The sequence below is a fragment of the Rissa tridactyla genome, chromosome 7 (genome assembly GCF_028500815.1).
Source record: "Rissa tridactyla isolate bRisTri1 chromosome 7, bRisTri1.patW.cur.20221130, whole genome shotgun sequence".
Taxonomy (NCBI): Eukaryota; Metazoa; Chordata; class Aves; order Charadriiformes; family Laridae; genus Rissa; species Rissa tridactyla.
In genome coordinates this window covers 33,670,651-33,693,595 of record NC_071472.1, presented here as the reverse complement: position 1 = coordinate 33,693,595, position 22,945 = coordinate 33,670,651, and the positions used below count along the sequence as shown (strand labels likewise).

The 22,945-nt window shown below is 44.2% G+C and overlaps 1 protein-coding gene across 1 annotated transcript in view; it reads left to right on the top strand.

The window, feature by feature from the left end:
• Positions 1–22,945, top strand: part of PLCL1 (phospholipase C like 1 (inactive)) — a 216,387-nt gene that overhangs the window by 168,967 nt on the left and 24,475 nt on the right. Inside the window, exons 2-5 of the mRNA XM_054209423.1 lie at positions 987–3,458; positions 5,625–5,828; positions 16,746–16,821; positions 20,704–20,813. Coding sequence (XP_054065398.1) covers positions 987–3,458; positions 5,625–5,828; positions 16,746–16,821; positions 20,704–20,813 — 2,862 coding nt within the window. The remainder of the gene's footprint in view (positions 1–986; positions 3,459–5,624; positions 5,829–16,745; positions 16,822–20,703; positions 20,814–22,945) is intronic.

Below are 22,945 nucleotides of genomic sequence, written 5' to 3'. Positions count from 1 at the left end.
AGACGAGGTAGAACATATGCCCTGAAGGAAAAGGCTTTGGGTTTCTTGCCTGGTTGTCCATTTTCCCACAATGTTTTGTGGTCCTGGTACACAGAAATGACCAGAACAGCTACTTTTCAAAGCAAATGGGGTGACAAGAAAGTGCGAATTAGTTTAGGGCTGAGTAGAGGGGTATGTGAGGCTCCCACAAGAGCAGCCATGAGACCCATGCGGTTGCGCATGCAGCATAAGTTTCTTAACCCAGTGAGAACGTCATTTGGCAAAGGACACTAAAACATACAAATAAAAGAAACACCAGACTCTCCTGGGTGTGTATCTCAGGGGTCTGACTCATGACTGTTGCTTGGTTTTGTTTTAGTTTTGCTTGAGGTGTCCAAGGTTGCAGAAAAGAGACAGAACTGAGGCAGGACGCTTGTCTGCTGAACGCCAAGCTGTCACGTGTGCCCCAGGCGCATGCTGACCCATCCCAGGCTCTCCTACCAACATTGCTTCAGAGACTTCTTCCCCTTCTCCTCCCACATAGGCTGAGACTCTTCTTTTCTGCCTTTTTATGCCAAAGTTCCTCCTTTATTCAGGGCATCTCTTAAATCCTGGTGAGATCCACCCCACTTCTGGTTATGCAGAACTTAACTAGATGCTGGAGCTTCCCATGAAACCCCTCTTCCCATATATATCTGTTTTGAATAAGTACGTGACACAAACAGATACCACCTCCTCACAGCTGTTGCGAGTTGCTGAGGTTGGAAGGCAGTTTAGTAGCTGCAAACATCACTTGTGAAAACTTGATATCTCTAATGCTGCAATCAATCAAGGCGCTGTATAGTTCAGTAGGGAACTGAATAGGAAGGGATAATATGTTGTGTTTTGAGGTTCAGAACAACATGAGTTGTCTTTACATAAACATATCTTCTCTATTATTTATGCACTTGTAGAATGGCCAAAGAAAATTTACTAATTCTTTTTTTTTAAATGTAATTATTCCACAGGATCCTTCAAACCAAAAATGTGGAAGAAAGAAAACAGTGTCCTTCAGCAGCATGCCATCAGAGAAGAAAATAAGCAGCGCCAGCGACTGTATCAGCTTTATGCAGGCTGGGTGTGAATTGAAGAAAGTTCGTCCAAATTCCCGGATTTATAACCGTTTTTTTACTCTGGATCCTGACCTGCAGGCTCTTCGTTGGGAGCCTTCCAAGAAGGACCTTGAAAAAGCTAAGCTTGATATTTCTGCTATAAAAGAAATCAGACTAGGGAAGAACACAGAAACGTTCAGGAATAATGGACTTGCAGACCAGATTTCTGAGGACTGTGCGCTGTCGGTAATTCATGGTGAGAACTATGAGTCCCTTGACTTGGTTGCCAATTCAGCTGATGTGGCCAATATTTGGGTATCAGGATTAAGGTACTTGGTTTCTCGTAGCAAACAACCCCTGGATTTGATGGAAAGCAGCCATAATACCCCTCGGTTTGCCTGGCTAAAAACTGTATTCGAAGCAGCAGATGTTGATGGTAATGGCATAATGTTAGAAGATACATCTGTGGAGCTAATAAAGAAACTTAACCCCACCTTAAAGGAATCAAAGATTAGATTAAAATTTAAAGAAATCCAGAAGAGCAAAGAGAAACTGACAACACGAGTAACAAAAGAGGAATTTTGTGAAGCATTCAGTGAACTTTGCACAAGACCTGAAGTTTATTTCTTGCTTGTGCAGATATCTAAAAACAAAGAGTACCTAGATGCCAATGACCTCATGCTGTTTTTAGAGGCTGAGCAAGGAGTGACCCACATAACAGAAGAAATGTGTCTAGATATCATTCGTAGGTATGAGCTTTCTCAAGAAGGGCGGTTGAAAGGTTTTCTTGCAATTGATGGATTTACTCAATACTTGTTGTCCCCAGAATGTGATATTTTTGACCCAGAGCACAAAAAAATTGTCCAAGACATGACACAGCCTTTATCACATTACTACATCAATGCATCCCACAACACATATCTAATTGAAGACCAACTCAGAGGACCAGCTGATATCAATGGTTATGTCAGAGCTTTAAAGATGAGTTGTCGGAGTATTGAACTAGACGTCTGTGACGGCCCGGATAATGAACCCATTATTTGTAACCGTAACAACATGACATCGCCACTTGCCTTTCGAAATGTTATTGAGGTAATAAACAAATTGGCCTTCTTTGCTTCAGAATACCCCCTTATTCTCTGCTTGGGGAACCACTGCTCAGTACAACAGCAGAAGGTAGTGGTACAACACATGAAAAGGATCTTTGGCAACAAGCTCTACACAGAGGCACCTTTATCTTCAGAAGTCTACCTCCCATCACCTGAGAAACTGAAAATGAAGATCATTGTGAAGGGGAAGAAGCTGCCCTGCAACCAGGATATATTAGAAGGAGAAGTCACAGATGAAGATGAAGAGGCTGAAATATCCCGGAGACTGTCAGAGGACTTCTCAAGGGAACCAAAGCTGATCTGGCTCTGCAGGGAATTGTCCGACTTGGTGTCCCTATGCAAATCTGTCCAATACAAAGACTTTGAGACATCCATGAAAGCTCAAAATTATTGGGAAATGTGCTCCTTCAGTGAGGCAGAAGCCAGTCGGATTGCAAATGAATACCCTGAAGATTTTGTCAACTACAACAAGAAGTTTCTGTCCAGGGTGTACCCAAGTGCTATGAGGATAGACTCCAGTAACTTAAATCCTCAAGATTTTTGGAATTGTGGTTGCCAGATAGTGGCAATGAACTATCAGACCCCGGGGCCCATGATGGACCTACACACTGGCTGGTTTCTACAGAACGGGGGATGCGGGTACGTTCTCAGGCCTTCAGTGATGCGTGATGAAGTGTCTTACTTCAGCGCAAATACCAAGGGCATTGTTCCAGGGGTCTCTCCCCAAGTCCTTCATGTCAAAATAATCAGTGGTCAGAACTTTCCAAAGCCCAAAGGTGCATGTGCGAAAGGGGATGTCATAGACCCCTATGTCTGTATAGAAATACATGGGATTCCTGCAGACTGTACCGAACAAAGAACTAAAACTGTTCAACAAAACAGTGATAACCCCATTTTTGATGAAAGCTTTGAATTCCAGATCAATCTACCGGAGCTGGCCATGATCCGTTTTGTTGTTTTGGACGATGACTACATTGGGGATGAGTTCATAGGGCAGTACACCATCCCGCTGGAGTGCTTACAGCCAGGATACAGGCACATACCGCTGCGGTCTTTTGTTGGTGATATCATGGAGCACGTTACCCTCTTTGTTCACATTGCAATAACCAATCGAAGTGGAGGCGGGAAGGCCCAAAAGCGCAGCCTCTCAGTGAGGATCGGAAAGAAAGCAAGGGAGTACACCATGCTGAGGAACACAGGTCTCAAGACTATCGATGACATCTTTAAGCTGGCGGTGCATCCACTACGAGAGGCAACTGACATGAGAGAAAATATGCAGGTATGACACTTCTGTCATGTGCACTGGTGTGTTCTGAATGTGGAAGTGAAGGTCCTGCTGTGAGCTGCTGGTAGGGCAAACTTGATGATGCTGTTGGAAGCTGGTGAAGCTTCAGACCCACAGCTGTTGTCAACCTTTAACTGGGACATCAGAAGGCTGATAGTTAGAGGTGTTAACTAACAAGCAAATGTGGGATTAGCCAGAAATGTTTTAAAAGTCAATATGTTCTCTCCAAGCACATGCTTTTTGTGTGAGAAAGCAGAATATTTGTGTCCCCAGGCCACAGGTCTCAAAAACTTCATTTCCTTGCTGGTCCTGGAAAACATCGGCAAGTTTTTGTTTTGCTAACTGAGTGAGGGTTATGCTCTTAATTTTCTTGTCTGGGTGAGTGTAAGAAGCAGTCGGTGGATGTGTAATTAAGGTCTTGTCTACACCAGAGAAACCTACTGTGCAAAGAGCAGCAGGTTTCCCTGAGTGTGTGTTGCCGCTGTTTGCCCAAGGGCTGCAGATGTTCAATGTAGGCACTGAATGCCACTTGGATTGCAATTTCCTCCCTGCTAAATAGCTGTGTTGTCTCTGCTGGCTGGGTGCCGGCACAGACACCGGTGCCGTGACTTGGCCCCGGAGGTCTCCTGGCACCGTGTCCACCTGCCCATGCTGCTCCGAGAGCAGCTGGAGGTGGCTGCGTCCGGGGGCGTTGGGGACCAGGTGCACAGCACCGTCACGACTGCCTGGGTTAGACCTTCGTGGTCGGCAGGAGGTGAAGTGGCAGCGAGGACGAACAAGAACCAGCCTGCCCAATGCTCTCCTCTGCGGTGGGGGAGGCTCTGCGGGTTTGGTAAGGGACAGCTCAATTTGGAGGTCTGGGTGCTGCCTAGAAACAAAACTGAATAGCATTAAACAATCAGTTTTCTTTAACAAATAGCTGAAATTGGACATAGCTATCTCCTTGGTAAAGATACAGAAACAATTCATTTTTCTTTCTTGAAAACAGAAGAAAAACGCATAGCACTTCATTGACCCCACTCTTCTGGACAGAGTCTAAAGCAAATTAAATGTTGGCAGCTGGAAAAGTTTACAAAATGACATAAGTTTGAAATCACTCCCAAAGGAATAGTCTAAGCATATTTTTAAGAATGGGAAACTCTTCCCAGCCTTTCCTTTCCTGCAGGCCTTGAAAGTAACTACTTGAACCGCTGACTCCACCTTCTGTTTAGGTCAGGCTTATGTATGTGAACTATATAAAAGAAAATACTCTGAATCTGTCTCAGAAAAAGCATTAATGTGCCTTCCAAAAGAAATTTCAGTACAAGATCTTGTTCTGTGGAATGCTTTGCAAAGGCACAGTCCTTAGATTTAACTGTGTGCTAATGTATTTGATTAATGAGAAAAGCCTCTATTAATCAGCTGGGTATTTTCTGGTGACTGTTTTTTCAGCAAGATCGGGGCGGGGAGAGCATTCTCAAGGTATGGGTTGTTTTAATACTCTCTTACTTAGATTTTTTGCATCCTGGTCACCCGTTGTGCGACTCAAGAGGGTAAATGATGAGGGCATGCCAGCCATACATCCATTGACTTGATAAAGAAATAAATCCTGGCGTGTTAGTTTGGTTTGACCTGTATATCCAGTATTGATTTTCTTACGTTTGACCTATGAAGGGGAAGGAGTGTTTGTGTTTCTTTATGATGTGGTAATGCAAGGCTGAAAACAAAGTGTTTTTTTCCTGCTTGCCTTTCCCATGGGAAATCTGAGGTCTGTTGAACTTGTTCTTGCTGGAGGATGATAATGACGGAGAACGAGGTGATTACAGCATCAAAAGCAATTGGAGTCTGAACAGTTGGGAAGAGAAATTGCATTTTAGGCTGATGGTTTAATATGCTGGGGACCAGAGCTTGTCCCCGTCGGGGCTGGATTTGCAATGCAAAGTAGCTGCAGAGCTGGCAGCTGGGATTCCTGGGCCTGGGGGAAAGCTGGAGCTGGCTTGGAGAGCCGAGAATGGGGCTGGCCAGGAATTTCTGTGTGCACCAGCACCCTGGGGTCTTTGGGGGGCCCAGGGATGGTGGGCAGCAGGGTAGTGCTGCCCCACATCAGAGGGGAGAGGCAGGCAAGGGCGACTGAGTGGCAAGCGGCAACGTGTGCTCAAGTATTTCTTTTCCTTCCGCCAGAATGCCATGGTGTCCGTCAAGGAGCTGTGCGGGCTGCCGCCCATCGCGAGCCTGAAGCAGTGCATCCTGACCCTCTCCTCGCGGCTCGTGAGCAGTGACAACGCACCCTCCGTTACCCTCTGCATGAAGGATGCATTTCCGTACCTAGAGCCTCTGGGGACCATACCCGACGTGCAGAAAAAGGTCCTGACAGCGTACGACCTGGTAGGTGCTTACCACGGCTGCCTCTGCTTTTCCTCTCCTTCGTGAAGGTGGCAGGCGATGCTTGCTGGCTTTCATGCACCCAAACATTTCAGTTAAGTGAATGAGGCTCTTCAAATGACTTAAGCTATGCAAAATTGTCCTTTAATCACCAGAGTCGTCACACTGGGCTTTTTGTTGTTTGGTTTTTTTGTTGGGTTGGTTTTTTTTAAACACGGTTGTGGCTGGTACAGGTTGGCACTTGAGGAGGGACTTGTTTACAAAAATAGCAGCAGCGATTCAGCATGTACTGGTGGCTGCTAGTCCTCGTCCTTGAGAAGTGGCAAGATTTGAGCACTGCCCTTCGCTTGCCTCCCCCTGGCAGAGGGCAAGGCCATTAGACGGGGAGCTGCAGCGTGGGAGTTCCTGGGCAAGGCTGAGCCGTCCCCTTCCCGATGCCTTTCAGCAGCACTGTTAAGTCTCCGCCAAATCAAGTCAGTGCTGCTCTTGGGGAGGGCGTTACAAAGTTGGAAGGGAAGTTTTAAAATGCCTGTATTTTTTCGATGAGGAAGGAGAGGGCTGTATGGTACAAGAAGACTTACAAAAACGCAGGGAGATGGAGCTAAAGTCATTCCAGGTGAATGCTGCTGCTGCTCAGCCTCGTATGGCATCTGTCACTGCTGTGGGTGACTGAGCAACAGCTGTGTGTGACTTCCAGCAGCAGAAGTTGCTGTCACTTCGTGCCTCTTGGGCTATTGGACCACCCCATCACTTCCCATCCTTAGTAGATGGTCTGCAGCAACTGATCACAAGCTGCATAGTTTTGAAAACTCTGGCTTAAATATTACACTGCGGCAACCAGGCTAAATTACGACACGTGTTCAGTGCACGGTAGTTATTTCTGCAGCTTATGTTCGTAAAGAATAAAAAGGTGAACAACTCTGGGGGTAGTGAATTGCTTCCAGAGACCCTGAGGTGTTGCAAAGAGTGATGGCAGCTTTGACCAGCTATACAATGTGCCAAGTGCTCTCCTCTTTTCCGTCTCATTTTTTGCTCTTGTAACACACTTTTCAGGAGAAGAATCAGCTTGGGGGAAAGAGGGAGACACTGATGTTGATTAGAAGAGAAATACTACAAGTACTCTGAAATAACACTTGGGTTCCTTCCAGAGTAGTTTATATTACTTCAAGATGATTAAATTGTGGTAATAAAATACCAGCTGTAACAATACCAGAACAAGGATTTGTAAATCCAGTTGATTGCCGTATTTTAGATTGAACTTTTTTTGGATGGATTTGTTACATGGTGTGATATCTGTCTGAAAGAGCAAATACCACATAAATAAGAGATTTGTCTGTCTTTGGAGGCCTGCTTAATGGATTTTTACCAAAATGAATGTGTCACCTCTTATCTTTGTAATTACATACTGAAGAGTACACATGGGACATTTCAAGGCCTTCTTGTACTTTGGAAACAGTTTTTCAATTTAAATAGGTGAAAGGCCTCTTTCAGATGCAGACAAAAACACTTGTATAACTGTTTTAAATAATGTTTGCTCTCACATTTGTCTCTGATGGAGGAAGATGTACCTCAAATATCAAGAGACAGTGCAAGTTTTAAAATCAGAGGGCTGCGAAAGAGAAGGGAATTGTTCTGTGCCTGTGTAAGGGTTGATTTGAGATGCAATTCTGGTTAATGAGAACATGATACTTTCAACTATTTTTGCTTGCTTTGTCTGGCTGGGACTGCCTCTTACTTTGCTGAAACTATTTGCTTCTGAAAAAGCAAAAGCTGGATTTAATAAATGTTTTTGCTACATTTTGGATATTTGCCTTTTGAGGCAATGCCAGCAGCAGAATATTGAAATCTATTTAGCCTTTTCTGTTAAAAGAAGTGAACTGTCTCCATCAATCTTGGTATTTGAAAATACAGCGTGGGGAGGTGTTTGCAGTTTTAATGTTGAGAAAGGGCTCTTCCTTGCTATGGTGTTTGTGGTGACTTGGTATAATCAGAGTGTATTTCTTTTTTCTTTTTTTTGTGTGTGTGTGTGCAAATGGGAGCACAAAGAGATGTTGGTGGAAAGCAATATAAAATATTTTAGCTTTTATTTATTTATTTATTTTCGAGATGTACTGCAGTTCAGGCTTTTAAGTTGTTGACAAATATGGCTTCAAGGAACTTGATCCAGAAATGCTTGCTGCATGTCTTTAATTCCCCAGAAACGTTTCCTTACCTCAAAACACTTTTTGGGTGAGTAGGCCAGAGAGCACTTTCAGATGCATAAAATAGGAGCTGTTGATGTTGGCCTCTGTCTTGTATGAATGGGCTGTACTTCTTAATTCCTTCCATGGTAGAACGGAAAAAAGTTTGGCCCTAAATCTCGGAGTGGGAAGCTGTGATTGTAGGTCTGCCTCACTCACTGGGCTCCACAGCACAGGTGGTGTAAGTGCTGGGCAAATCCTTCCCTGCCACCTCCAAAACCACCACATATTTCACATTCTTGAAAAAAGTCTGCTTTGAAAATAATCTGATAAAAACAGCCCTAATGTGTTGATTTCCCCCCCCCCCCCCCGCTTCTGGAAATTGCCAGCTGAACATACCTTTTTTTTTTTTTCCCGCAAGGAAAGCATAAACGCTGCCCGTGTGTTTAATGGGGCATGGACAGCACTGACAGTCCAGGCAAATGGAGGTGCAAATGCTCATAGACCTGCCACAATGATCTAGAAAACAATTAACTGTCTGTTCCCTCCTGCTCGGCCTTTGTCAGCAGGCGTGATAGACAAAGGCCGGTTTGTGCAGTTTGTTTGTTTTTTCCTGGGCAATTAATTTTACCATTGTGTTCCGCATTAAATATTTTCTTTTGAGAGAGGCCTTATTAGAATAAAATTTAATGTGCTTTGTTTAAGGAACCAGAATGATTTTTCAAGGCTCTATTTTTATTTTTACGGTAGCATTGCAGTGGTTTAGTGGAACTCTACTGTTGCCGTGTCTCATGGAGAAAGAGGCTTCATTGCTGATACTGGGTTGTATGGGAGGTTCTGCAGCGGAGAGCAGGGAATGGGATTTGCTGAAAACAGGAAAATAAGGTGGACCATTGACAAAACACAGAAAATACTTTTTAAAAGTATGTCAATTACCAGAAAAACAGTTTAGAACGGTTTATTTCAACTTACAGCTTTGGTTGTTACCATACGTAGAGTATGATGAATGGATTCCGGTAATGTCACTGATTCCCACACATGCATCCTAGGATAGCGTAGTGTGTCACTTACAGAGCTGTTCTTCAGACCTTTTCTTTCCCATGTAGGACTCTTCTCTACCCCTCTGCCTGTACGCTCCCCATCGTTGGTGGCCGGGCATGGGAAGATGCTCGCTCAGGTGGGCAGCATGTGCAGTGTGTCTTGTAACCTGTCAAATTGATGCTGGTGTTCATTGATCACACCTAAAGAAAGGCGATACTCAATGTGAAGTGAAGGGATAGGGCCCAGCTGCACCTGACAGATGGTTGAATTATTCACTGCAAACAGTTATCCTGTGAAGTTAGGATTTTTTTTGGTTGAGAATTGTTCAGAAACAGATTGTGGTTTCTCTGTCCGCACGATATATTCATGTGCTGATGCAAGTATGCATGAACTCAGGGACACTCGTGAACTTTGGTTTTCAGTTATTGGTTCAGCATTATTTTTCCTCCAAGACCAAATGATTGAATCATTTGCAAATCAAAAGCAATAAACAAGGGATAATAGATGCTCTTGGGTTTACACAATCTCCTGGCTTGTATGCATACAGAAATTTTTGTAGAAAAATAAAAGAAGCTCCCCAAGCATCTTTACATGTTTTCGAATCATAAACAACAAAAAGTGTAAAAAAGTTTGAACAGAGAATCTATTTGTTATATAAACTCACATTGGCATTAATGTTTTTCTCTGTATTCAACCCTCCTGAATGCATTGGAAGCCCCTTGAAGCCACTGGAACTGACCTTGTTATTTTGGAGCAGACAGGTGAGGAAGGGCAGCGGGTCTGTAGGTACTGTTGAGAGGTGGCAAGTTAGTTAACGTCTCAGCCAACAAGGAGATGGTTTGGGGATTTTTGAGAAGAGAAGTAATATCCGTGACGCTGCCGGGGAATAAGTCAAGGTATTTAATGGCAGTATTTTTATTGACACAGGTATTGGCCCATGCATGCTAGCAAAAGTTTGCTGAGGTGTGTGTAGGGAGGAACTGCTCTTTGCCTGCTGTTCTTTCAGATTCAGTCTTTTTGTGGTTTTTTTTGTTGTTTTTTTTTGTTTTGTTTTTTTTTTGTCTTGATGTAGTAGTCATGACAGCTCTTTATTCCCAAGGAGAAAGTCTGTTTTCCCAGTTTCTATCAATGCAAAATGACTAAATAGATTTTTGTGAGCTTTTCCACTGAAATCCATGTTTCAGCTGGGACAGAGTCATCCCCAAAGGAAAGTTTTTCACAATTCTCTGAGCAGCTGAGGACAAGGGCTGATATTGGAGAGCAGAGCATCCACTGCCAAGGAAGTGTCATAGTGCACTGACGTCAAATGCAGTCCAGTACATGGACATTGTCTCGAATCTGCATCTGTTTTAAAGGGTTTTCCATCCAAAATTGGACATAGACTGTGAAAGGAAAATATCCTTTTTCTTTCTTCATTTCTTATAATTCTCTCTCTTATCGACCCACCACACGCACAGTTTCTCTCTCTGATAGCCGTGTCCTTTAGTCCCTTCTAAAATAGGACCTGAAAACGGTCAGATCAGAACTTTTCTTACAGAAGGAAGTTCCAGTTGGGTACTTCAGTTACTCTGTTTTAGCACAAGCATATTGAAAGTTGACCCTTCCCGCTGTTCCTCCGCTGCTCCCTTTTTATAGAGGACTGGTCTTCATGCACCAGATCACATCCTGCAACACTCTGACACCGTATTCCCCCAGAATTATTTGTAAGCAAAAGCATGAAATAGGAATTTAAGGCGAATTTTATTCAGTTCCTTCTGCAGTTTGTGTCAATAACGTATTTCAGATGTTTCCAGCTGATGTCACCATCCCTGATAACTGGTCCTCTTACTGGGCTGTTGCAGGAAAAGGCTCAGATATAGAAACCTGGCTTGGCGCATATTGGGACAGAAACAAGGTGGACTGGTGGCCACCATTCCTTCTGACGTCCTGGCACCATGTGCACATGCTTCTTTTTTCGTAAGACTTGCTGGCATGTGATTGACTGCCTGGCTGTTTCTTGTCCCAAATGTCTGCAAGAAAAGCTCAATGCTGAAGAGGGAATCCTCTTCAAATTTCCATGAGCTCAATGTGCACTTCACGTGTTTTTCCAAATTGGTTGTATTTTTGTACCCTTTTTGATTTTTGTTTTGTGGGTTTTTTGGTGTTTTGTTTGGGTTTTTTTCCTTCGTGGTTTTTTTTTTTTGTTTTGTTTTTTTATTATTTTTTTTAGCAATAAAGGCCTGATGTGATATTCCTTACCCAGGCAAAACTCTTCATTGTCAATGAAAGGCATAGGAGACTGGGACAATGGCCATGAGGAGACACCTGAGCAAAAGCTTCTTTTTAGTTCGTTGTTCACAGTCAGTTTCTGTTCTAAATTTTGGAATATTTATCAGAGGATTCTTTGAACTGTCCCTTTTGTATCATTTATCTTCCCAGCAGGAGCAGTGCTTTAATTTCCCACCAGGAGTTTTTCCTATATTTTTTTGTCTCTTTTGGTGAGACTCTGCTGTGTTAATTTCCTCTCCCCTTTTCAGTTTGTAGAATAGTTTGTAATGAAAAGAAGAAATTGGTCTCTAGCACAGGAGTTCATTACAGTAAAAAGAAATAATATTATTTGTTCAGTTTGTACTGATCCTATGATTAAACTGTACAGACAAAAAATAAGACGCTTAATTTCTTGTGAGTAAAAATATGATGTCCTCAGTGTTAAGATATTTTAAATTTCACTTAAAATTTATTTATCTTTGCAATTAACACTTAACAGAAGTGACAAAGCATTGTTCTTTCTGCAAAGCAGTGGCATTTAAAATTTAATATTGCATGCTATATTTAGAGACTTAAGTGAGACAGGTCAGTTATATTTTCAGGCCATGGTCTGTTCCACATCTTGGGTCTCATATACCGGCCAAGAGAGAGCTCCTGGGTTTGTGCCTCCTCTTGCTTCCCATGCTTTTGTGAGAAACCGGCATGATTGTAACAGGGTGCTTCAGGTAGATTGAGATGCATCAAGTCTAGGCTTCTTGGTTTCAGCATTGAAATGAGCTATTTTGCAGAAAAAACCCTAACCTATGCAGATGAGGCTTTGTTTTCCTCATTCCCATTAGTTTATTAAACGTGACATGTACTTCTGGGACTCGTGCCATGTGCATCTTTTGTCAGTCTGAACAACCCCTTATTCATTTCTTGTCATGAGAGCATTTCTGGCGCTGCAGCCTCTCCAGGAGGGTTAGCACCTCCAGGACTCGCAAAAAATCTTTGTGCCCCCGCTCCCATGGAAACGTGGCAGGGGTCCCCGGTGGGAGGAGTGGGGCCGTCCTTTGTTCCCGCAGAGCTCTGCGCCGCCGCCGCAGCTGCCGAGCGAGCACAGAAGGGACCCTCTGCCCTCCCCGCGGGTCTCGGCCCTTGGGACGCAGAGCCCAGTTATGAAATTAGCAGGATCCCACATGATGAAGGTGTGTGGTAGTTTCTCCCATTCAGCCTTCTTGCCTTCTGCTTACTCTAATTAGGTATACGCTGTTGGTCAGCAAGGTAGTTTTTTATGTCCCTATACCAGAATCATGTTTGGTGTGCTTTCGCTCTTATTTTTGTCCATTTTCCCCTCCTCTAGTTATGTTAAATGCATCACTCAGTAAAGTTTATCATCTTCTTTCTGATATGGGAAATGCAAGTTGTCCTGAGCAAGCCTGCGGGCTTCAGCAGCTGCTAAAAGTTTCCTCACTGACTCCAAGTGGACCCAGATACCAGCATCCATCCTCTAAAGGTTGCTTTTTAGTATATGTTGCTTGGGGGTTAATCCCCTGAAGCTCAGCATTCATTCTGGTGGAGCATGAGTTTCCTGAGGGAGTAGGATGTCTCTCACTTTTTGAGAGGTGCTCACCGAAGCGAGTTGCCGTTTGGGAGCTGACATTGAACAGGAGCCTCATGGGCTCCAGGCATATGGCTGGGACTTACACAACTGCCCGAGCGCTGCTCGGCACGGGCCTGAGCAGAGTGAAGGTGCATGGAAATTCATGCTGCAAACATCAGAAAGCTCACTTTTCACGTTTGAGACAGGTTGGTGGATTTTGAAACCTTACTGGCAAAACTGGGTTTGAAAATCTTGGGCTATCATGTGATTTATGGGGTTGCCTTCTCCGCAGAAAATCTCACAGACCTCTTTGTTATGTTTAGGTCTTCAGGTTCTTGTCTTGGCATCGCAAGAAGTAGGTGACATCCCCAAGCAGGGTTTTGGATGTGATGCCAACTGCAGAAGCAGGGGACCATTCAGACTAGGAGACCATGGACTCATTTCAGAACCAGTGCCAAAAAAAAAAAAGGGTGTGTAGCTGCCATGACACAGCACTGTGAGTGGGAGCTGTTGATGAGCGGAGCCACGGTAGCAAAGTCTCCCAGGGGCTGACAGACAGGATGAAGCAGAGGTGCCTGTGGCCAACATGCTGCATCCCTGGCCAGCACCCTCCGCTGCAGCCCAGGAACCCTGCCAAAACTGCTGCCTGCTCTACTGTGTCCGGCAGGAAAGGATGTGCGGGGCACCATTTTCTACCAGGAGGCTCTCACCTTCTTTTACCTGCATTAGATTGAATACTGACAAATTGTTAACATTAATTGCGGTAAACAGTTGCTAGTAACTTAGCTTTTTAGGTGGCCTTTACAATGTTTACTTTGTAAAGTAAACAAGGTGCTACTTTTTGTGTAAGTGAAAATATGAGAGAGGAGAAAATTTAAAAAAATAACAGAAAAAGTGTGTTTTCAGATCAGTTTGGCTGTTTTTTGACGGTTGTGTCAGTTCTGTTGCCAGGATTTGCACAAAATCTTTTCAAGAGCATCTATTATGATGTGCTTTAAGGAAAGGAAAAAAAAAAAAAAAGCCAAACCAAACACAAAACCCTCAGACCCTATGCTATAATTTTATTCCTGGATAGCAGTTCCTTGCCTGTTGCAGTCTTACCTGTATGAATCTCTCTGTTTCTTCCAAGTGAACACCCAGGCTTCGTCCCTGCACTAGCCCATGGTTGTGGTCTTTCACCACAGCGTTGGGCAAGCGGGATCTCCTGCCCTCTCAAACTGCACACGTGGTTCTCGTTGGGAGCAGAGGCTGGCCTGTCATGCAGAGATGCTGCACGTAGGTCCTGCACGCTGTGTTATCACAGGTGGCGAAGACACCATAGGCTGGCCAAAATCATACATCATAGTTAGCCCAGGCTGTATTATTTCTACCTAGTGCGTTATTTCCTAGAGGAACCTGTAAGGGGGGGTTCCGGGTGGTGCACCCCAGTCACTGAGCTGAGGAACTCTGAATCCACTCTCAGGATTTGTCATGGGACAAAAGCTGCTTATTTTTGTCAAGATTACTGCCAAGCAGGAAGACAGGAACGGGTTAAATTCTGCTATATGATCTGGTTCTAATTGTTTGTTCTTGCCGAGCTGTGAGTAGTGAGACTTTGATGTCAGCATCAAAGGAGTGAAGGGCTGCCCTACCTACTCTGCAGTAAGGGAAAATTGACATCCTATTGCCACTTTTCTTTTAAAAAATGAATGTAATACCTTAACGTCTGAGAATCCTAAAGCAGGCACAGCAGAAATGCCTGTGAGTGGGTCCAATAGTTGGAGGAAGGTACAATCAAACTTAGGTTACCAAATTGCATGATTTTCAAGCTTGGTTTTTTTGCGTATGGAAGGATAATTTCTTGTATACATATATATAAAAAACTCCCAGAAGTCAAGTTCTGCTTTAGAGATCTGAGCCCAGGAGAGTCGGGCACTTTGGATGTCCTGTCCCGGCTTAGATGCATTCACTGCCCTGGGCAAACCCTTGCTGCTGGGTAGGAAGCAGAGGCCCAGGCCCATGGGGGACTGAGCCCAGGGTGATGGGCGCATGGGGCACAGTGGATGGCCCCGTGGAGATGCTGGCAGTGCCTGGCTGGACCGGGCAGTGTGGGCACTGGCTCACGGGCCCCATGTCTGCATTGGCAGGAGATGCACATTTGGCGCCTCTGTAGGGACTTGCAGGCTTTATCGGGCTTCTCGCTCCCTTCACTGCTCACACCAGCTTCAGTGGTTGTAGTTGGCGGCTGAGCGACTCCTTCAGCCCCAAATGACTGTGTGCTGTGCTACAGAAAAGCCAGAGGGTGGGTAGAAATTGTCGTTTCTTTCTAGATGACAAGTGAAAACATCAAAGAGGAAAAAATCAACATGATGCACGAACAAGCAAGTAATAAGAATGAAAGGCAAAGGATACTATCGAAAGTAATTTCAATCTCAGGCGTATCCGCTGGGCATGTTCTGTTAAAAAACAATTTTGTACTCTGTAGATGTATCGGGCCTTTTTCTCTCTGCCTGTTAATGGATTTTGTTTTTCTCATGCTCTTGTTTGTATCGAAGCAAAGGCATAGGTATTTTTATTAAATGAAGCCTGTCTTAATAGGTTTAATTAGAAATAAAGATGGCACGAGGAGCAAAATTTGGATCTGAATTTCTCCAGAATTTGGAAGTTTGGGTGTGACAAGTGGAAGCATCTCTCTTCCCTGGTATCTAATTAAACAATAAGATACGCTAATTTGCAAGTGTTAATTTAATACTGTTATACTGTCTCCACTAAAATCATCAAAACCTACTGGTTGTGTTTTCATATTTAGCGTGTTTGAAAGTAGGAAGGCTTTTAGTAGTTGCAGCATTTTGGCAAAGCTTTCAGATGGTGGCTTCTGTAATTTCAGTTTGTAACATTAGGCAGTATTCAGTGTGCTTTATGTTTAATTGGCAGCGCTCTCATGCTGCTTGGATTTGATTGGGGTTTGTGGTGTACGTCCCGGGAGAGTGAGGCTATTCTCAGGCATAGCTTGTTATACAGCATGTTCTTGCCTTCTGTAACAGATGTATGTGCCACCTTTTGCAATTTCGCAGAATATAGCACTGGAACAATTTGCTTGCTCGTCTGGGTTTCTGAAGGGCTTTGGAAGGTTTGTTACCATCAAAGGAGAATAGCATTTGCAAGGAGAGAGGCTCAGGAAACTTGTCACATAACGGACACTTCATCTGCTTGCTCTTAATGGGCTACTCAAGGAAGATGCATAAATATGGATATCTCTTGAAACCTGTGAGTAGGCTTGTTGAAAGCCTGCCTCTTTTGGTTTGTTTTATTGTTTTGTTTTTTTTTTCCTTTAAACTTCAATGGAAATGTTGGGGATAGGGTAGGACTTGGATCTGAATTTCTCCAAAGAGAAGCTCAAGAAATACCGTAGCTGTCTGAACTGCTGTAGTGCATAAAGTTCAGCACAGGCTTAAGTACCTCTTGAAATCAGCGCTATTCATGACTTGGTAACATTTTTGGTAACCACTTAAGTCAAGGGCTGTGCTTATTTCTCCTTTTGTTTCAAGAAAAGTACTAATTAGAAAAACCTCAGTTTCACATAGAATGAATTTTGTTTGTCTGCGATCTCTGCTTTCTCCTCAAATCACTTTCACCTTCACATTGTTTGCAGTGGTGTCTCACTGATGTAAAACGGCTGTTCTTTAGCTTCTGGAGCAAAACATCTTCTGAGCAACTGTCACATAGCTTGATACGGATCTGGGAGCCCTGATATGATGGAATGATCCAGTCTTTATAGTGTTGCTTGCAGAACAGAGCTCTTTTTAAGTTTGAACCTGTGTACTTTTCTGTGGAGTAGATGTTGCAGGAAACCCCTCATAATGCTTTTTTTGTTTGTTTATTTTCTGACAGATGATTCAAGAGAGCAGGGTTCTCATCGAGACAGCAGACATCACTCACGACAAGATTGTTCAGTGCCAGAAAGCAGGTAATCCTTCTTTATTGTGCAGTTCTGGGTGGGAGATGGGAAACGGTGTGCCATAATTTACTTACAGTTTGTGACTTTAACGCAGCATCTTTCACCTGGCATTTAAGTGAGCATCCTGGTCTTTCCCTGGCAGGCTCCACCCTCCTGAAGGCTCATCCTCCAGTAGCAATGCAGGCGTGGGATCTGGGAAAAATCCTCAGCTTTCACCTTAAAAGCTATTTCTCCATCTGCTCTACAGCTCTGAAATGTCTGACAGCATTTAAATTAGTCAAATGAACTAGAAAGGCATTCAATTAAAAAGAGGGAGTGAGAAGGCGTGCTGTCTTTGCTGCGCTTTTCTACCACAATCATTCCCCTTAAACACAGAGGAGGCAAGAGGTTTTGAAACCCACAGAGCCAAGCTCTGTTGCCTATCTTTACTTACTTTTGCTGTTTAGCTTTGTTTTAGACCTTGGAAACTTATGCCGGTAGAACTCTATTGTATCACAGTGAATCTATGTGGCTATGGATTATGTACATCAGCTATATGGGTGCAAACTACTGTAAGTAGGCCTAAAGTAGATCATATGTTGCTGGTGTATTGTACTGGATGTCTTTGTCTGAACTAGGGCTCTGTCTCGGGTGCCCTAGTAGAAAAGGAAGAGGTGGTTTCAGAAGTGGCCACCCGCATGCTGTTCGCTCTGCCGTGGGCTCACGCTCTGTTTCCAGAATGGTAGAAATCCCCAAAGGGTCTGTGATTCGCAGTTCAGCTTCTTCACCCAAACCCCTCTTCGTCACTTGTTCAGGATGGCAGGCTAGACTCTGAACTGGGACATGTCTCCTGTAGGTTTCCACTGATACACAAGAATAGAGAACTCAGAGTCCACATTTGGCAGTGGTAATCCTCTACAACTAAATCCATCAGCTTTCATGTATCAGAAACTGTGCTGAATAAATACACGCAGTGTATTTCTATTAGGGGTTTACACTGCAGAAATTAAATCTGTTTTCAGTTCATTTCATTGTACAGCTGCACCTTTCCTAACTTGTAGTAAGCCTTGAAAGTCAGTAATGCAAACACTTGCTACTGCATTTAATTTGTGTTCTTGGGCATAGTCTTCTGGGATCACAATTACCATAAACACTACTGTTTCTGATAGGCATTTTTGGATTTGGCAAGTGACGCAGGCTACAGCCATTTGCTTCTGCTAAATGTAAATAATGAATGAAACTGATGTTTTGTAGTAAATCCTTTAATTCATCTTTTTAATTAGAGGAAATTTGGAAACTGTTTCAACAATAGCATTTAACTGATTTTTATGTGGTGCGAGAGCAGGATGGAACCTAGTCCTTGCTCTTTGAAATTCAGAGCTCTGGAGCCATGCTGGCGCTGTGGTAGCAAAGGGAGGAGAGGCAAGCGGCTACGTCTTGCTGGATTTCACGGACCTCATCTTGTGTCATGCATTGGCTTCTGCGTATCTGCATAAGCAGCGTGAACGTCCACAGCCCAAAGCCTTCATCAGGTGCAGAGGGCTTAGGAATGGGACAGTGACAAGAAAGTGCAGCACCAGAGGTCCTTCTAGATGATAAAATTTAAGAGCAATACTTTGCATTAAGTTATGGAGACCCTCGGCAGCCTCAGCCAGCTTTCTGCCCACCCTGCGCTGTGCACAGAGAGAAGAACCCACGACACTTGCCTGGGCACTGGCGTCCTTGTGAGCCGAGGGCTGAAGATGTGTGCAGAGATCACGATGCAGGACCACGCCACCACGCTGACATCCAGAGTTTCATGCAGTTCCTCTCTCCTTCCTTCCTCCAGCAAAAAGATTAATTTCTCAAGTTTGTTCTCTTTGCTGCTGTATCTACTTGTATTTTCATTTGTTTTGTTTTATTAGCCTAAAATATCGTTTATGATTGAGAAGAAGTCTGGAGAGAGATGAAGTGCTCTTCTGAAGCCTCAGGGTTTAGACAGAGGAAGGGAGTAGGAGAGAGAGGATCCCTCACCACGCTCAATTGCCAATTAGTTTGTTGCAAATGTTACCCAGGCAAACTGTTAAATAACACTTTCACTGCAGCAAGATGAAGCACTCAAACCTAAGAGGTGTCAGAGGTACAGTTGCCTGTGATGTTGTCCTTCACCTCACCCCAGTCCTGCTCCATGTGAATATTTGTTCCCACCAGACCTCTGCTTCACAGCGTAGCCCATTTCCATCCGGGCTCCCTGTGCCACAGGGTCCTGCCCGCTCCCCCAGGTGACTTCTCAGATGGCTGCTTTTGTTGGTTTTTTTTTTTTTTTCATGTGCAGTCTCAGCCCTGCTCAGCAGCAGCTTGGAGGACCGAACTGCTAAATGGTGCTCCTGCCTGCAGCCTAGCAATTGTTTGTGGCTCCCCCCCTTTCTGTCTGTCTCCAAGTTACAGGTGGGGAAGTGAGGTCCAGGGGGAAAGGTAACTAAATGGATGCTACATAAAGGCAGGGCTGTCCACGTGGAGCTGAGCCGTGTTTGCCTTCATATTTTTTTGGAGGACAAAGCAAGTCATTTGAAGGTTTTCTGTCACTTATTGAAGTGAAATGATTTGTAAGTCAGTTGGCACGAGGCACACCTGCAGGAGAATCTTGCTTGGGGTGCAGTTATTTAGACTGTTTTCCAAAGGAAGTGCTGGAGGAGCTCTGTTACCCAGACAGGCAAAACTTGGGAGTGGGCGAAGTTTTGGAAAATAAACAGTAGAGAAATCTTGCATTGTGTGGGGCTGGACTGCCTCAGTGTTATCGAGCTTCTGGAGTCGGTGCAAGGCAAGAAGAAACCTATTGTTAGTCTTCCAGGAGTGCTTCAGGCAAGGTACGCCGAGTGCAAGCCTGCCTTGGGCCGTGGAAGGACTGACTCCTTCAGCAACCCGCTGAGCAGCCCTCCACGTCTGTTCCATGCAGGTGTTCTCTCGATGGCCGTCTCTTTGATGTAATTTCAGTGAAGCTTGAATTTGTGAGTGGTATGTGCCTTAAAACATTGGGGGAGGGAGAGATATGAAATAACTGGAGATAGAACTTGTTTTTTTCAACCAGGATGGGCTTTGGACATTTCGGACTGATTTAGTGCCAATTTGGCCTTTGTAAGGTACAAATTAAGGGAACACAAGCAGCGCTCTCTCCGTTTTGTCTCTTAATCCACCCCAGACTCAGGGAAATGTTTGCACGCACTGTGCAAATCTTGTGGAATTGGTGAGCTAATAGGACTCGTTAAGTTTTTTAATCTGCTCCCAGATTTCCTCAATTCTTGTATCCAGCAACAGATTCGCAGGCATTTGCCACAGAAACTAGCAATGAAATGTAACAATTCCCAAGGCTGTGGTTGGAAGTCTCAGTTCTCCAGGCTGTAGGAATAGCAATCCTGTGATTAGCGGTACGCGTTTCTGACATTATTTATCATGGTGAAGTACAAGGGCTTTTCCATATGACTGTGATTAAGATTAATGAGGAGCTGTGCATCTGCGTCTGCCTTTGCTGTGCTGAACAGGTACCTTCCACGTCTGTCAGACTGCCTTCCAAGGCACAAAATAATCTATTCAAGCAGAGTGACAAACGATTGCCTTTCGTTGCAATATTGCCAGCAACGCAGACTGCAAGCAGAAGCGCTGGAGGAGTGTTTGTGTGGGGACCAGGCGTGTGCCTGTGTGGGACCCCAGCCCTGGAAAGGAGAGTTACGTACAAAGTGGAAGCACAACCACAAGATTGCACATGACCCTTTTATTCTGGAAGATGCTCTCCAGGATGGGGTCGTAACAGGGAAGGGGGAAAAACAGAGAAAAAACATTGTAGGAAGTGCCAGCTGCGAGACTGAAAATGCTCGCTGAACATTTTTTAGGGGAAATCAATTATGCACTGGGTGATGTAGCAATCTGTATTTTTAGGAATGGAATTCCACGAAGAGCTTCATAACCTCGGGACAAAGGAAGGTTTGAAAGGAAGAAAATTAAGCAAAGCCATTGAGAGTTTTGCATGGAATATCACAGTGCTGAAGGTAAGCACAGAAAACACCACCTTCTGTCTCCTATTAACTCTGTAAGCAAACCTTTGCTCTTTTAGCTCATCTATTTGTTTTGTCTTACTAATACTGAAGCAACATTTTTGTTTTAATGGGTTGTGTAAATTACCCCTGATTATTGAGATCTATCAAATTATTACACCTCTGGTTTGAAATCTGTGGAAGGCAATTTATCTAAGCCTGAACAAACGAGGGAAGATAGTTTATGGTGTGTATGCCCAGGGACCTGGTCTTGGTTGTCTGTTCTGCCCCATACATCCTGAGTGTGACCTGTCTGGGGTCACTGTGTCTCAGATACTTGTTTTGTAAAAGGAGGGCTAGAGCATCGCTCTGGGAAGGTACTGGGCTGGGGGGATCATAACGAAAAAACATGAGGAATGTTGAAGATCCTGCAGAAATACCAGGTTATGTTTCAAAAGTGGAGCATTATCCAAACAGCTAAAAGAGGGAGGGATAAAAACCCCTCCACCCTGGCTGCCCAGTGACAGGCTGCTCAGTGAGCACGTTACTCACCAGGCTTTAGCTACTGGTTTGGCACCAACCAGCCACAAATTGCCACAGGAGCTGGATATCTGAGCCTGGGTGAAGTTACCCAGGGACAGCTGAGGATGGAAAGAGGAGATGATCTGGTGCAGCCATAGCAGATGGCAGGGAGAGGACCTGAGCCAAGCATTCAGGTTGTTAGCATTCGGCTCACGCCTTCTTTCACAGGCTCATTTCCCACCTTGCTCTGATAGATCACACTTTGATTTCCCCTCGCTCTCTCCCTGCTGCTCCCTCCCTCCAGCTCCCATTAAGCAGATTGCCCTGTCTGACGGCATCTCCCTGTGCCCCCCCAGTGCCTTTCCCTTCGCTGGCATCCCAGGATGAGCCAGCTGATGACAGGGAATTTTCACAAAGCTTCTCATCAAATATACACCTAAACGTAACATGCCACAGCGGTAGCAAGAGTAGTAGGAGATGTGTGCTTCAGCATCGTGGAGATGGAAGGAATACTAACACATCCTGAGCAGGAGAGGGAAAAAAGGAGTAGGGAATGAAAAGGCTGAGGGGCAAAAGTGGGTGGGAGAAGGCCATTGGTAGTAGAAAAGGGTTAGAGAAGACCTGGGGGATACCTGTGGTTCCTTGTGTAGCTTGATTCACCATGAGAGGGAAAGTGAATAATGGAGTCCGTGTAGGCTCAGTTAATAGGATATCTGATAAACAGACAAGGCTACCGCTTCAAACGTGATGGAAGGGACTGACCTTTTCCACACAGCATAATTGAGGCAAGCAGCTAAAGAGGACAAAAAAACTCAACCCATAAGACAATTCTGAAAATTAATCTGAATTACTTTAGCTGTGTTAGGTAAAATAAACGCCTCATGCTCAGAGTCACTCTTAACACAGTCGGGTTACTCTAAACTTTTCCATTTTTAGGTGTTTGTCAAATGAGAAGTTCGGACCTCTCAGGGTGACCCATGATTAATGAAGTAGGGTATCAGAGAAACATTTCCCATGAAAAATAATTGCTGCCTAGCACATATTGTCAACATACTGAAAAGCATTTCAAACAGCTAGTCAAGGTCAAGGTCAAGGAATAAGTGACATGTTTAATTTCTAAGCCACAACTTCTTTTTTACCTTATTCACATAGTAAAATATTAACAGAATTTGTGGCAACTACCCATGGGTATAAACGCACATGAAACACCTTTTCATTCTGACTGACGTCCAACTCAGCAATGACATTAGGCAACTGGGAGTGGGGTTGTCAAACCTCAGGTGTCTGATACGAGACTGTCAGTCATTATTCTTATTTTTAAACTTCCCCCCCCAGAATACCGTATTTCAGTGACCCTGCCCCTAACAAACCTATTTGCTGGTTACAGCTGCATCTCATGTTTAGCACTGCCTCTCCCCTCTGCTGGTGAGAGCTCCCCAAGAGGATTTGGTGAGGAGAGACCAACAACCCTGCTTCACTCAAGCCATCAGTGTCCTCCCTATGTCTAGTGTCAGAGTGGTCACTACAAATATATTTCAGTTAGATGTTGGCATAGTGATGTAAGAAAAGGAAAAGAAAATAGCCCATAACATCTTGCAAATGCATCTGCTGCTTTACGCTAGATG